Genomic DNA, 16,250 nt, shown 5'->3' on the forward strand with positions numbered 1-16,250 from the left:
AGTGGTATCAGTGCAGCACAATAGCTTCTGGTCAAGAATGTTAAATTTTTAGATTCCATTTTAATCTCATACGGTCAGATCAAACATTGAATTCTGTTATCGATTACCACTTCCCTTAGCTGATGAATCAGTACTACTTCATATTTGTCACCATTTGGAAGAAACACTGAGGGTAGCAAGGGCATAGAATGCAATCAAGATGAGGGACTTCAACGTTCATCACCAATTGGCTTTGTTGCATCATTGCTGACCAAGCATTCTGAATCCTGAAGGACATATCTGCTAGCCTGGCCTGTCAGATGATGACCCAAACAAAGAGAACAACTTACTTGATCGGATCCTCACCAATCTACCTGTCACTGCTGCATCTGTCCTTAACAGCACTGGTCATAGTGACTACCATACAGACCTTGTGGAGAAGAAGTCTCACCTTCACACTGAGGACCCCCTCCATTGCGGCAGTACCACTGAACTGGATAGATTTAAAAACAGGTCCAGCAGCTCAAAACTGGGCATCAATAATGTGTTATGGTGCAGCAGCAGAAATGTATTCCATCACAATCTATAACCTCATTAACTGGAATATCCATCCTTCACTCTCGGAAGATTACTATCAAGTCGGTAAACCGAAATGGCTGAATGAGGCATACAAAAGAGCATTTCAAGGGCAGCACTAGGTGTATCTTAAAACAAGGTGCCAAATTGTTGACGTTATGCTAAGCAGGAGTAGCATGCTATTGACCAAGCTAAACACACCTACAAACAACAGATCAGATCAAAACTCTGCAATCCTGCCACTTCCAGTCTTGAATGATGGTGGGTGTTCATTTGGGATCTGTCAGGAGTACTCGGCTCCAGATCTCATTACAGCGTTTATCCAAACCAGGGCAATAGGGCTGAATTACAGAGGTGAGGTGAGGTGACAGTGAAATCAAGACAGCATTTGACAAGGAGTCCTCGTATGACTAAAAATGGTAATCCAGAGTAAAACTCTCCACTGGAGTCATGGGTTGTTATTGTTGTTGGGGCCAATTTTCTCAGCCCCAGGATGTCGGATCAGGAGTTCCTCAGGACAGTGTCCTGGGGTTGACCATCTTCAGGTGCCTTATCAATGATCATCCCTCCATCATAAGGTCAGAAATGGGACATTTGCTAATGAGAGATTGAATGGAGGTGTTCAAAATTATTAAGGGTTTTAAGTGAAGTAAACTGTTTCTATTGATCTAAGATCAATAATCCGAAGACACAGATTTGAAGTAATTGGCAAAAGAACCAGATGGGAGATGCCCAAGTTATGACTTGGAATGCACTGTCTGAAAGAGTGATGGAAGCATGTTCAATAGTAAAGGGAATTAGATACAAGACCAACTAAGGTCATGTAGGACCAGAAGGACCTCAAACTACAAAGGGAGTGGAGCATGTGGAGCAATGGCACAAGAAGTGTAATGAAATCCTTGTGAATGCATTTTCACAATTAGTCCCTTGGGGGCCAAATATTGCAGATTTGAAAAAAAAACGGGGGTTTAGCCATCCACTGCCAGATCTAGCTGGACCACATAACTTTGGATGCTGTTCTCATCTGCTAAAACGTCACTGTTTCAGCAGCATCCTGGGATGCAAAGATGACCCCTGGCTTCTTTCCTCTACAGCAAGTTATTTTCTTAGGCCATACCATCCGGTCTCTTCCATCCTCACCTTCAACAATAAGTCTGAGGAGTTCATGGACTTCAATCCTCATCTAATGCTCCCCAAGGTCCTTGTTCTCAAACTCGTTTCTATCTCTTGTTGCTCGCCTAGCTCCTCTCATGCCCTCTTTTAGAATCATGGAAGGTCTATGACAGGTCATTCATATATATTTGGAAAAACAAGGGTCTCGATACTGACACTACAAACTTTTCTCCATCCTGAAAAACATCCAATACTCTTGTTACTCAGGCAATTTTGTATCCATGTTACTACTGACCCTTTTATTGCATGAGTTATAAATTTGCTTAAACGTCTGTTTTGCCGCACTGCATCAAGTGGCTTTTGGAAGTCCATGTACACTACATTAACAATATTGCCCACTTCAACTCTCTATATTACATCTTCAAAAAACTCCAGCAAGTTACTTGAACATGATATTCCCTTAAGAAACCCATACTGGCTTTCCTTAATCAACTGTATTTGTCCATGTGACTATTAATTTCAGCCCATTTATTGTTTCTCGAAGTTTCCCCTCTGCCAAAGTTAAAATGCTTGGCCTGTAGTTCCTGGGCTCATACTTCCTCCTTATTAATTTTAAACCCTTCTAGTGTATTAATTAGTTCCTCTTTTGCCATGGCATCTTCTTTCTTAGTAAGAAGTCTCACAACACCAGGTTAAACTCTAACAAGTTTATCTGGAATCATGAGCTTTCGGAGTGCTGTTCCTTCATCAGGTGAGATCAAGGAGCAGCGCTCTGAAAGCTCGTGATTCCAAATAAACCTGTTGGACGTCAACCTGGTGTTGTGAGACTTCTTATAGTGTCCACCCCAATCCAATGCCGGCATCTCCACATCACATCTTCTTTCTTAGTAAAGACAGATGTAAAGTATTTATTAGGAACTCAGCTGTGCCTGCTGCCTCCATGCATAAATTTCCTTTTTGGTCCCTAATCAGCCCTAATCCTTCTTTTACTCTCAACTCTTCTGAGTCTTAACTTGCAACATGTCCTGTTCTCCCCTCATCACTGTGTTTATGGACCTACATAAACTCCCTTTTAACCAATGCCTTGATTTTGAAATACTTATGTTTGTTTTCAAATGCCTCCCTGGCCTCTCCCCTTCCCATCACTGGCCTCGCCCCTCCCTATCCCTGTAATCTCCCATCCCTATTCCTGGTCTCCCTATCCTTGTCCTCCCTATCATTGTAATCTCCCCTCCTTATCCCTGCAATGTCTCTCCCCATCCCTGTAATCTCACTTCCCTATCCCTGTACCCTCGCTAACCCTGTAATTTCCCCTCCCTATCCCAGGCCTCCCTCCTCCCTCCTCCCTCACCCTGTAATGCCCCCTTCCTATTACTGTAATCTCACCCTATCCCTGGCCCCTCTCCTCTGTATCCCTATAATCTCTCTATTGCAGTAATCTCCCTATAATCTCCCTATTGCAGTAATCTCCCTATAATCTCCCTATTGCAGTAATCTCCCTATAATCTCCCTATTGCAGTAATCTCCCCTCCCTATTGCAGTAATCTCCTCTCCCTATCTATGGTCTCTTTCCTCCCTATCAGTGTAATCTCCCTTCCCAAACCCTGAAATCTTCCCTCCTCATCCCTGTAATCTCTCCTCCCTATCCTTGGCCTCCTGATCATTGTAATCTCCCCTCTCTATCCCTGTAATGTCCCTCCCCATCCCTATAATCTGCCTTCCCAATCCCTGTAGCTAACCCTGTAATATCATTTCCCTAACCCTGTAATTTCCCCTCCCTATCCCAGGCCTCCCTCCTCCCTAACCCTGAAATACCTCCTTCCTATTGCTATCTCACCCTATCCCTGACCTCTCTCCTCTGTATCCCGATAATCTCCCTTCCCTATTGCAGTAATCTCCCCCCCCCCTATCCATGGTCTCTTTCCTCCCTATCACTAATCTTCCCTCTCTATCCCTGTAATCTCCCTTCCCAATCCCTGAAATCTTCTCTCCTGATCCCTGTAGTTTCCCCTCCCCTGTAATCTCCCCTCCCCATCCCTGTAATCTCCCCTCCCCATCCCTGTAATCTCCCTTCCCTATCCCTGTTCCCTTACTAACCCTGTAACATCCCCTTCCTATTGCTGTAATCTCACCCTATCCCTGGCCTCTCTCCTCTGCATCCCTATAATCCTCCCTTCTTATTGCAGCAATTTCCCCTGCACTATTCCTGTAATCTCTCCTCCCTATCCCTGTAATCTCCCGTCCCTATCCCTGTAATCTCCCTTCCCTATCCCTGAAATCTTCCCTCCCCATCCCTGTAATTTTCACTCCCTATCCCTGTAATTTCCCCTCCCCTCCCTATCCTTGGTCTTCCTCCCCCCTATTCTTTTCTTCCTCTCCTGTAATTACCTCTCCCTACCTCTCCTCCCTATCCCCTATCTCTCTATCCCCGGTCTCTCTCTGCTCCCTATTTCTGTAACCTCCCTATCCCGGGCCGCTGATGTGGAGCTGCTGGGGTGGGCACAGTAAGCAGTCTCACCACACCAGGTTAAAGTCCAGCAGGTTTATTTGGCTTTCGGTGCGCTGTACCTTCATCAGGTGAGTCAAACATGTTGGACTTTAACCTGGTGTGGTGAGTCTTCTTACTCGCTATCTCTCTAATCTCTTCCTGAACCAGCCCGATATAACTCTCTGGCACATGGGCCTCTCCGTCTCCAGGGAAACGGCTCAACATTCGGCCCGTTTCCGCTGCTGGCCCCGCCCACTCTGTGAGCTCACTTCCGGGAGGAATGTGCCTGAACAAAGTTTGAGGAGCGGCTTCGGCGGGTCCGGAGCTGGAGTGAGAGACAGAGCGGGAGTTCCCCCGAGCCCAGTGACTGCAGCCTGCCGGCCGGCTCCTCCCGCCTCGGAGTGCCGGATGGTTGGGGTTTGACTCCCCGGCACTCCCTCCCCGGGGAGATGATGCTGGGCAGGCGGCGGCGCTCCAGGCCGCTCCTGCTGCTGTGCTGCGGGATGATCGCCCTGGGCTTCGTGATCCTGATCCGGAGCGGGCAGCAGCAGGAAACGCTGCCGCAGGCGGAGCGCCGGGGCCAGGCTGCGGGAGCTGCGGGCGGCTCCGACTCCCAGAGCCAGGCCCAGGAGGAGCACTTGCACAGAGCCGTGTATGAGAAACCGCCGCTGGATGTGAATGGGCTGGGCGAGCTGGGCAGGGCGGTGAACCTCCACCTGCAGGGCGAAGAGAAGAGGAAGGAGGAGGAGAGTATCAACAAACATCAGATTAACACCTATGTGAGCGACAGGATCTCCTTGCGCCGCCGCCTGCCTGAGAGGTGGAACCCACTGTAAGTGAAAGGAGGGCATGGGGCTCAGTGTGAATCCACACAACTAACTCCAACCTTGCATTCATCCAACACTTGCCCCTACGTGCATGGGGGAATGTCCCAAAGTGTTTGGCAGGAGAATTACTGAGCCACATAAGGAGATAATATGATTGATTGTCAGCTTGGTCAAAGAGGTAGCCTGTAAGAAGCAGCTTAAAGAAGGAGAGACAGAGGGGAGCTTTAGAGAGGAAATTCCAGTAGTGTTTGTGAGCTGGGCAGACAGAGAGGTCAGAATTAAAGGAATGTGTATATCTTGGAGCGTTGTTGGGCTGGAGGAGACTTAGAGACATAAGTACGGACGAGACAACAGAGACATTTTACAACAAAAGAGAAAATGCTGGAAAATCTCAGCATCTGTAAGCAGGAAAAGAGCTTTGACAAAGGGTCCTCTGGATTCGAAACGTCACCTCTTTTCTCTCCTTTATAGATGCTGCCAGACCTGCTGAGATTTTCCAGCGTTTTCTCTTTTGGTTTCAGATTCCAGCATCCGCAGTAGTTTGCTTTTATCCAGAGACATTTTACAACTGGGATGAGAATTTTTAAGCTGAGATGTTGTTCAGCCAGGATCCAATGTTAGTTCGCCAGCATTTAGATGATGGGTGAATGGGACTTGGTGCAGCAGAGTGTTGTATGACCTTGCATTTATGGAAGGTGGGAAGTTGGCATTAAGTACATTGGGATAATCAGGTCTAGAAATGACGAGGGTTTCAACAGCAGATGCAATTGGGCCGAGGTGTACGTATGTAGGACTACTTCAATGTTGGTGCGCACATGTGGCCGGGATCTGTTTGAGATCAAGTATGACATCAAGGTTGTGAATAGTCTGGTTCCGCCCCACATTATTTCTGGATAGAGTCAGCTCGCAAAGGAGGACTGTGGCTTTAGTCTTCCCAATGTTTAGTTGGATGAAATTGCTGCTTGTCCTGTACTGAATGTTGGGCAAGCAGCCAGACAATTCTGGAAAAGTGAAGTTGTCTGTTAGAGGTGTTGGTCTGGTGGATTTTGGTCATCAGCTTACATACTCCACTGAGCCCTGTCGTCCTCTGTGCTCTGCCACGCTGTTTATTATTCCAGCACCATCATTCTTAGTTTCCTCTTTCCTGCCCTTGCTGCTCTACCGACCATCGATTCTGTCCCTGAAGGAGCAGCATGAGTGGGAGAGAAGGAACCTGTGATTGGAGGAGCAACTATTCCAGATTCTGTTGCTTCAGCCAATGTGGGAAACTTTCTCCTGTTTTGTCGCCCCCATCATTTTTTGGGGGCTTTCAAGGACAGATTTATCTCCTCAATGTATTTTGAACCCTGGTATAAAGTAACATAAAAGGCAGCCATTTGCCCAAACAGTGAGTTCTCTCAAACAGCAATGAGATGACCAGATAATTTGCTTTAGTAGGTATTGGTTGATTGTTTAATATTGGATAGGGTACCAGCGAACATCCCTACCCTTGTTCAAATGATACCATTGGATCTTTTAAATCCATTTGAAAAGGCAAACAGCAATTTGACTTGCGTCTGAACTGTAGATTGGGAGCTCTGAGGTGCAACAATCCCTCTTTACTGCACTTAGGTCAGTTTGGCATGTGTGCTCAATGTCTGGAGGAAGACTTGAACCACTGCCATCTCACTAGGATGAGAGTGCTACCACTGAGCCAAGGCCGAAACAATGTATTATTTAAGAAATCCTCAAGTTCTTTGCATACATTGTGTTCATACTAATCTGTTTTATATGTTTACCAGTAAGCCTGTGTTTCACATTGAGACTTTTTGATGGTTTTTTTCATTCGTTCCCATTGTAACTACTGAAGAAACATTGAGCAACACATTGGCTCAACAGAAAATCAGCTAATGGAAATGACTGTTCACTTTGGAGAACCACATTTAAACATTGTAGAGATAGGTACAGAGTGGAAAACATCTAATTGGGAGAAATAGATTTGCACAAATTTAGAAATATTTTGACGTTTTTGCTGAAGGAAGAGGTGGACAGATTTTTAATTAATAAGGGTTTGAAGGGCTACGGTGAATAGGCAGGGAGGCCGAGTTGAGGCTGCTTATAGTAAATAAATGGAGGAGCAAAGTTGCGAGGCTAAATTGCCTACGCCTGCTCCTAGTTCTTATGTCCTAAAGTGTGAACTGATTTGATAGACCAATTAATCTGTTCATTATGGACAGGCTGTTGCTTCTTTTATATCTAACTTTGGAAATCAGTTTTCAATACAAGGTACAATAAATAAACAGTGGAGAGTTTAAAATAATTTACTGTTATTAAGTATTGATAATGTATAGAAATGGCCTGGATGGTAGAGTCATAGAATTTTCAGTACATTCGGTGGTCTTAGATCTACTGTCTTTGCTCTTTTGGAGCTGTCGACTCTAAACCTGTTTCCCTGACCTTTCCCCATATCCTATCATGTGTACAGTGTTCTAAATCAGTACTAGTCATAGTGCCTGAGGGTTGCAGTTAGCTATTGATATCTGTGGTACATGGGCAGCGATTGTGGATCATTAGGATTGAATTTGAAGGAATTCCGACCTATTTGGATACCTGAAACCCCTGTTGTTGTTCCTTCAGTGTTGCTGTTAATTATTACAACGTGTATATATATTCTACTCCATGTTGCTAAATGCGATTGTATCTTTTTGACTGACCTAGAAAGCACTAGATCTAATGTGGATGAAAGCATCTATATAAAGCTTGATTCAAATTGAATTGAGAATGAAGTTTTCTGGTTAATGTTGTAATGGTACTCTGTTTTATATGCACTTAATGTTGAGTAATGGATTTCTTGGCAGGATTGAAAGATGAGAATCTAATTGAAAAGCTCACACATTTAGACAAATGAAAGAGTTGAAACTTTTTGTTTGGTTACCATTGTTTTATCTTGAATTCCTAATCAGTGTGCTTTCCTTTTATGTGGAATTCTATTCTGGTTTTGATATTGGCAGTGGTTGTTGACTCGAGGCATTTTCTCATGACATGGTGGCACACCTTTTTATAATTCTCCTGCAAGGCATTTTGGAATGTTTTATTTCTGTATAATTGATCCTATGCTCACTGTGATGCTATCCCTTTAATATCTTTACAGACCTGGTTTAGGGGATATGACTGGCCTTTTATGACTTTAAAGGAGCACTGGTCCACTAACTAGATTGAGAGGATCGCATTTAGCAATTGTGAAGGCCTTTGGTCTAGAAGCAGTACAGTAAGGAAAAATTGTAATCTTTCAAACATGTCAGTAGACTCTGTGGTTTAAAGAATGTTTGAAAGGGAATTTTAAGAGTTTGCATCAAATATAATTTTCTTGAAGAAGAAGAAGAAATACTGATCCATGTAACCTTTGATTTGGAAGCAGTACCAGTAAGAAGGAAGTTAACATACAAAAACCGAATAGCAACAAACAAAGGAGAGCTGTAGCAGAGAGGAGATCAAGAGAAGGCACAGTTCTAAGGAGCTGTATGTGTGCGATACAGTTAAACAAGACAGAAAACCAAAGGCAACGTTAGACCAGGGAATGTGAATTGGATCATTTTACTGCTGCTGCTTCAGTTATGCTGGAACTGACCTGACCATTTAACAGGTATCCCAGTTATGTGCTGTGGAATATAGTCATAGAGTTCATAGAGGTTTACAGCAAGGAAACAGGCCCTTCGGCCCAACTTGTCCATGCCGCCTTTTTTAAAACCCCTAAGCTAATCCCAATTGCCCGCATTTGGCCCATATCCCTCGATACCCATCGTACCCATGTAACTATCTAAATGCTTTTTAAAAGATAAAATTGTACCCGCCTCTACTACTACCTCTGGCAGCTTGTTCCAGACACTCGCCACTCTCTGTGAAAAAATTGCCCCTCTGGCCACTTTTGTATCTCTCCCCTCTCGCCTTAAACCTATGCCCTCTAGTTTTAGACTCCCCTACCTTTGGGAAAAGATATTGGCTATCTACCTTGTCTATGCCCCTCATTATTTTATAGACCTCTATAAGGTCATCCCTCAGCCTCCAGAGAAAAAAGTCCCAGTCTATTCAGCCTCTCCTTATAACTCAATCCATCAAGTCCCGGTAGCATCCTAGTAAATCTTTTCTGCACTCTTTCTAGTTTAATAATATCCTTTCTATAATAGGGTGACCAGAATTGCACACAGTATTCCAAGTGTGGCCTTACCAATGTCTTGTACAACTTTAACAAGACGTCCCAACTCCTGTATTCAATGTTCTGATCTTTAGGAAGTTCCCATGTAAGCGTTTACCTGGCAATTGTCCAGAAGGGCTAACTTCTCCCTGGACAATTGTGCTGTGCTGGGAACTTTCGGACAGTGATTTAAACACTAACTGGATGGTTCTGCCAGTTTTATCCTCAGTTACTCTGAAAGAGTTAGAAGGGAAAAAAAGCACTTCTAATTCAGAGTAATTATTTTAAACACACAGACCAAGCCATGGTACACTCCCGACACCCCCGGGGACTCCCCACACCAAACTCTAAAGTCTCCTCCATGCTAGTGCTGCAAAAAAGAAGTGTCCTCTTTCGTGCTGCGTTTCATTTACACCTCGCTGCTGGAGCCCCAGAGCTGCTTCACTGGTCCTGTTTCACCGAGTCCATGTGAGGAAGGTCTGGTGTGATGGGAGCTTTGGAATTCTGGTGGAGTTGAGTTGCCACAGAGTGGCAATTGCTGTTTATTGCCACTCTGAGGAAGTTAGGGCCAATGTATCAGTAACAATGCAGTGTAACATTTACATAAAAGTTACAAGAAATGTAATAATTAGCATTCTTGTTTATTAGACCAAGACGGTTGAGCTCAGCAAATATCCAACTTCCTTCCAATTTGTTTAATTATTTTCAAAGTTGGTATAAAGGAGTAACAGACTGTCCATAATTACCTGTTTATTGACCTTGGGTCACAAATTAAAGTGTAACTTTCATAGAAAGCATTCAGACATACGTTTTGTTTCTAGTATTGGCTTTTCCTGAAGAGCAGCAACTTCGTTGTGAACTATTTGCTCCCTAGCTTTGACTTTAACTCTTAACAAATGTCAGTTACATTCTTCATTTTGGGTCCTGTTCTAAATATTATCTCGTACACTGTATCAGGTTAGGCATTGTGTTCAGAATGAACTTGCATATGATGTGCATCTCCTTGGGTAAAGGTGCATGTGCTTGAATGGCGGTATGCAGAAGTTTCCTCGAGTGGGATGCTGGTTTGTTTCTATGAAGTAAGCAAATGGCTAAGTGCTCAGCAATGTCTCCAGCCTCCCTCTCAGCCACTCCCACAACTCTTATGAGATTTGTGCCATGGTCTTTTGCCACTCATAAGAACATAAGAACATAAGAAATAGGAGCAGGAGTAGGCCATCTAGCCCCTCGAGCCTGCCCCGCCATTCAATAAGATCATGGCTGATCTGACGTGGATCAGTACCACTTACCCGCCTGATCCCCATAACCCTTAATTCCCTTACCGATCAGGAATCCATCCATCCGCGCTTTAAACATATTCAGCGAGGTAGCCTCCACCACCTCAGTGGGCAGAGAATTCCAGAGATTCACCACCCTCTGGGAGAAGAAGTTCCTCCTCAACTCTGTCTTAAACCGACCCCCCTTTATTTTGAGGCTGTGTCCTCTAGTTTTAACTTCCTTACTAAGTGGAAAGAATCTCTCCGCCTCCACCCTATCCAGCCCCCGCATTATCTTATAAGTCTCCATAAGATCCCCCCTCATCCTTCTAAACTCCAACGAGTACAAACCCAATCTCCTCAGCCTCTCCTCATAATCCAAACCCCTCATCTCCGGTATCAACCTGGTGAACCTTCTCTGCACTCCCTCCAATGCCAATATATCCTTCCTCATATAAGGGGACCAATACTGCACACAGTATTCCAGCTGCGGCCTCACCAATGCCCTGTACAGGTGCATCAAGACATCCCTGCTTTTATATTCTATCCCCTTCGCAATATAGGCCAACATCCCATTTGCCTTCTTGATCACCTGTTGTACCTGCAGACTGGGCTTTTGCGTCTCATGCACAAGGACCCCCAGGTCCCTTTGCACGGTAGCATGTTTTAATTTGTTTCCATTGAGATAGTAATCCCATTTGTTATTATTTCCTCCAAAGTGTATAACCTCGCATTTCTCAACGTTATACTCCATTTGCCATATCCTCGCCCACTCACTCAGCCTGTCCAAATCTCTCTGCAGATCTTCTCCGTCCTCCACACGATTCACTTTTCCACTTATCTTTGTGTCGTCTGCAAACTTCGTTACCCTACACTCCGTCCCCTCCTCCAGATCATCTATATAAATGGTAAATAGTTGCGGCCCGAGTACCGATCCCTGCGGCACGCCACTAGTTACCTTCCTCCAACCGGAAAAACACCCATTTATTCCGACTCTTTGCTTCCTGTCGGATAGCCAGTCCCCAATCCACTTTAACACACTACCCCCAACTCCGTGTGCCCTAATCTTCTTCAGTAGCCTTTTATGGGGCACCTTATCAAACGCCTTTTGGAAATCCAAAAACACCGCATCCACCGGTTCTCCTCCATCAACCGCCCTAGTCACATCTTCATAAAAATCCAACATGTTCGTCAAGCACGACTTTCCCCTCATGAATCCATGCTGCGTCTGATTGATCGAACCATTTCTATCCAGATGCCCCGCTATCTCCTCTTTAATAATGGATTCCAGCATTTTCCCTACTACAGACGTTAAGCTGACCGGCCTATAGTTACCCGCCTTTTGTCTCCTTCCTTTTTTAAACAGCGGCGTAACATTAGCCGTTTTCCAATCAACCGGCACTACCCCAGAATGCAACGAGTTTTGATAAATAATCACTAACGCATCCACTATTACCTCTGACATTTCTTTCAATACCCTGGGATGCATTCCATCCGGACCCGGGGACTTATCCACCTTCAGTCCCATTAGTCTACCCAGCACTGCCTCTCTGGTAACATTAATTGTATTAAGTATTTCTCCTGCTGCCAACCCTCTATCGTTAATATTTGGCAAACTATTTGTGTCCTCCACCGTGAAGACCGACACAAAAAACTTATTTAAAGACTCAGCCATATCCTCATTTCCCACTATTAACTCCCCCCTCTCGTCCTCCAAGGGTCCAACATTCACTCTAGCCACTCTATTCCTTTTTATATATTTATAAAAACTTTTACTATCATTTTTTATATTAATTGCTAGCCTAGCTTCATAGTCTATCCTTCCTTTCTTTATCGCTTTCTTAGTCTCTCTTTGTTGTTTCTTAAATTTTTCCCAATCACTTGTTTCTCCACTATTTTTGGCCACTCTGTACGCAGCTGTTTTTATTTTAATACTCTCCTTTATTTCCTTCGTTATCCACGGCTGGTTCTCCCTTTTCTTACAATCCTTGTTTTTTGCTGGAATATATTTTTGCTGAGAACTGAAAAGGATCTCCTTAAAAATCCTCCACTGTTCCTCAGCTATCCTACCTGCCAGCCTGCTCTCCCAGTCTACCTTAGCCAATTCATCCCTCATCCTATCATATTTCCCTCTGTTCAAACAGAGGACACTGGTTTGGGACCAAACTTTCTCCTCTTCCATCTGAATCAGAAATTCGACCATATTGTGGTCACTAGACCCAAGAGGGTCCTTCACAATAAGATCCTTAATTCTATCTACCTCGTTACACAATACCAGATCCAAAATAGCTCGTTCCCTCGTCGGTTCCGTAACATGCTGTTCAAGGAAACTATCCCGACAGCATTCTAAGAACTCTTCCTCCATTCCACCCTTACCGACTTGAGTCTGCCAGTCAATGTGCATGTTGAAGTCCCCCATGATTATTGCCGTTCCGTTTTTACACGCATCCCTTATCTGCTTGTTTATAGCCCTTTCCTTTCTTTTGCAGGGTTGGCCTTTTTGAATATTGTTGCAATGCCTGTTCTCCGAGCTACTTTTGATATGCCCTGAGATAATTTACAGTGATGACAAATTGGATTTTATTTCATTATTAAATGATGTGTTTGAAAAATTGAACTCTGCTTTCCTCTTTTGTGAGATTGCTGTTGCTGTTCACAATGGAAGGTTAACAAATGTAAATTCTTTGTAACTTCGGTGGGATGCTCTTGAAGATCTGTTGCATTCTTTCAACATTTTAAGGGGTATTGATAGAATGTGAGGAGCTGTTTGTGGTGGTTAGGTAGATAGGAGGACATAATCTAAAAATTAAAACCAGGCTTTCGGGAATGAAGTTAAACATTTATTCATGCAAAGGGTGGTAATGGTGATTAATTCTACATTGATTGTTCATTTTAAATTCAGCAGATAAGTTATGAAGATTTAGTGGCAATGGCAGCTATGTGGATTTGGGTCCTAGATAGCCATGATCTCATTGAATGGTAGAAGATGCTCAAAGGACTGAATGTCCTAATGCTGCTTCTTTGTTCCCTTGTATAATGTTTGACTTTGGAGTTCTCAACTATGATGCATTGTGAAATTGGAAAGTATTTGTTTTTTTATGAAGTCAAGGTTTACTTTGCTTTTAGGAGTGAAATGATATTTCTTTTTATCCAGTAAATTGTCATGGTCTGAAATGCACTGCCTGAATAGGTGGGGGAAGTAGATTCAAAAATATGTTTCTGAAGGGAGTTAGATTGAAACTTGAAACGTTGTCAGGCAATGGGGAAAGATCGAGGAGTGAATTAATTCGATAGCTCTTTCCAAGCTGACATGGCATGATTGGCTGAATGGCATCTTTCTGTGTTGTATATCTCTTCTAATCCTCCTTCACTCTACCAACAACCTGCAAAGCTCATCCAGCAGTCATATTTCGCGTTACTATCCAGTGACTTGATGTAGAAAACACAGTCTGGATTTTATAGCCACAGATATGCTTAATGATTCTAGAGAAGAGCATATGCATATTGTGCAATTTGAACAGTTGCTAGGAGAAAAGTTTTGGACAAAACTTACCACTAGTTACAGGCTTATGACCTGTAGGTGTTTTGAGTTTTTGTAAGAAATCTATCTTGCAGAGAATATCTTTCAAGGTGCCACAGTCTGGAAATATATTGCCTATTGTAGTATTGCATGCAATCTTACTGACAACACTATATGGTTAGCACAGTAATTGTTATATTTCTGATATGGGTAATAGTTGAGTATTGATAACATTAAGTGTCTCATGAAGTTAAGTCTGATAGTTGGGAGTATAGAAATGTTTGGAAAAATTGCTTGTGTATAGATTACGAAGTCTGATTCCCTTCAACTGAATGTCTGCTCCAGTAAACCAGGTTCAGTAAATAGTGATCATTTCTACATGTGAACTCCTGTATGGAGTGGAGATGTAGGCCAAGGTTCTACAGGTTCACAAGTGGGCTGTCGAGCTTTCCTAGTATTTTAACCTTACTCTGCGGACTGAAGAAGTGTGTTATAGCGGTAATTATTGTGTTATCAGAGATGGAGTTGTGTCTAAAGTCTTTGTAATTATTGAAACATGCTATCCATGATGCTGAAGAAGCTGCACATTCAGTGAGTTGGTCACATTGTAGATAAAAGTTACTGAGGAAGATAGGGAATGGGTGACCACCAGATAGAGGAAGGCAGTGCAGGCGTCTCCTGTGGTCATCTCCCTCTACAACCACTATACCACTTTGGATACTGTTGGGGGAGATGGTTCATCAGGGGAAGGTGGCAGCAGCCAGGTTCATGGCACTGTGGCTGGCCCTGCTGCACAGAAGGGCAGGAAAAAGGGCAGAACTATAGTGTTACGGGATTCAATTGTAAGGGGAATAGACAGTCGTTTCTGCTGAATGTCCTAATGCTGCTTCTTTGTTCCAGGATGGTATGTTGCCTCCCTGATGCAAGGGCCAAGGAGTCTCGGAGTGGCTACAGGGCATTCTGGAGGGGGAGGGTGAACAGCCAGCTGTCATGGTGCATATAGGCATCAACAATATAGGTTTAAAAAATGGGATGAGGTCTGACAAGCTGAATTTAGGTTAAACTAAAAAGTAGGATCTTAAAGGTAGTAATCTCAGGATTGCTACCAGTGCCATGTGCTAGTCAGAGTAGGAATGTCAGGATAGCTAAGATGAATACATGGCTTGAGGGATGGTGCAAGAGGGATGGATTCAAGTTCCTAGGACATTGGAACTGGTTCTGGGAGAGGTAGGACTAGTACAAATCAGACGGTCTGCGCCTGGACGGGACTGGAACCAATGTCCTAGGGGGAGTGTTTGCTAGTGCTGTTGGGGAGGGTTGTTGGAACCAATACAGGTGTGCAGATCCACAGTTCCCTGAAGGCGGCAACTCAGGTGGTCAAGAAGGCGTATGGCATGCTAGCCTTCATTGGTTGGGGCGTTGAGTATAGGAATTGGAAAATCATATTGCAGCTGTATAAGACTTTGGCTGCATTTGGAGTATTGTGTACAATTCTGGTCGCCACATTACTGGAAGGATGTTGATGCATTGGAAAGGGTGCAGAAGAAATTTACCAGGATGTTGTCTGTTTTGGAGGATATGGACTATGAAGAAAGGTTGAACAAACTTGGATTGTTTTCACTGACGTGTCGGAGGATGAGGGGGGGACCTGATAGAGGTTTACAAGATTATGACAGGCTTGGATAGAGTAGATATTCAGGATCTTTTTCCCAGGGTTGAGAGGTCAATTACTTGGGGGCAATAGATTGAGAGGGGGAAAGGGGCCAGTTTTTCACCCACAGGGTGGTGAATGCCTGGAATGCGCTGCCGGAGGAGGTGGTGGAAGCATATTCTATAACAACGTTCAAGAAGCATCTAGAATGGGCAGGGAAAAGGAGGATCTGGATCACGTAGAGGCAAGAAAATATTAGATTAGAGGGGCATCTGTGTCAACACAGACATGGTGGGCCGAAGGGCCTGTTCTTGTGCTGAACTGTTCTTTGCTCTTTGTTGTTTGAACACTGCATTAGTCATTAGAGTTTTAATGGCAGCAAACGGCTAAGTGCCTTGCAGAGAAGGGTGTATGCATATTGCACAATATAACAGCTGCGAGGAAAGTTATTCCTACCAAACTCGCTCCAAACTTTGTGGCCTGGCGCTCAGCTCCTCCCTCTGCAACCTGATCCTAGATTTCCTAACCCACAGTCAGCAAGTATAGGCAACAACACCTCCACATTCATCCTCAACACTGGTGTTTCACAAGGCTATGTCCTCAGCCCCTTACAATACTCCTTATCAACCTCTGACTAAATGGTCAAATTCCCCTCCGATTTTCAGGTTT

The 16,250-nt window shown here is 44.0% G+C and overlaps 1 protein-coding gene across 2 annotated transcripts in view; it reads left to right on the top strand.

Moving 5' to 3' along the window:
* The first annotated feature begins 4,446 nt into the window (after window positions 1–4,446).
* galnt12 (UDP-N-acetyl-alpha-D-galactosamine:polypeptide N-acetylgalactosaminyltransferase 12) overlaps window positions 4,447–16,250 on the top strand; it is a 61,996-nt gene continuing 50,192 nt past the window's right edge. Inside the window, exon 1 of one of the 2 annotated variants that reach the window (XM_078237547.1) lies at window positions 4,447–4,988. In XM_078237547.1, coding sequence (XP_078093673.1) covers window positions 4,606–4,988 — 383 coding nt within the window. In that variant the 5' untranslated portion in view covers window positions 4,447–4,605. The remainder of the gene's footprint in view (window positions 4,989–16,250) is intronic. The other variant, XM_078237555.1, reaches the window with a different exon arrangement.

Source organism: Mustelus asterias, chromosome 2 (genome assembly GCF_964213995.1).
Source record: "Mustelus asterias chromosome 2, sMusAst1.hap1.1, whole genome shotgun sequence".
NCBI classification, from domain to species: Eukaryota; Metazoa; Chordata; class Chondrichthyes; order Carcharhiniformes; family Triakidae; genus Mustelus; species Mustelus asterias.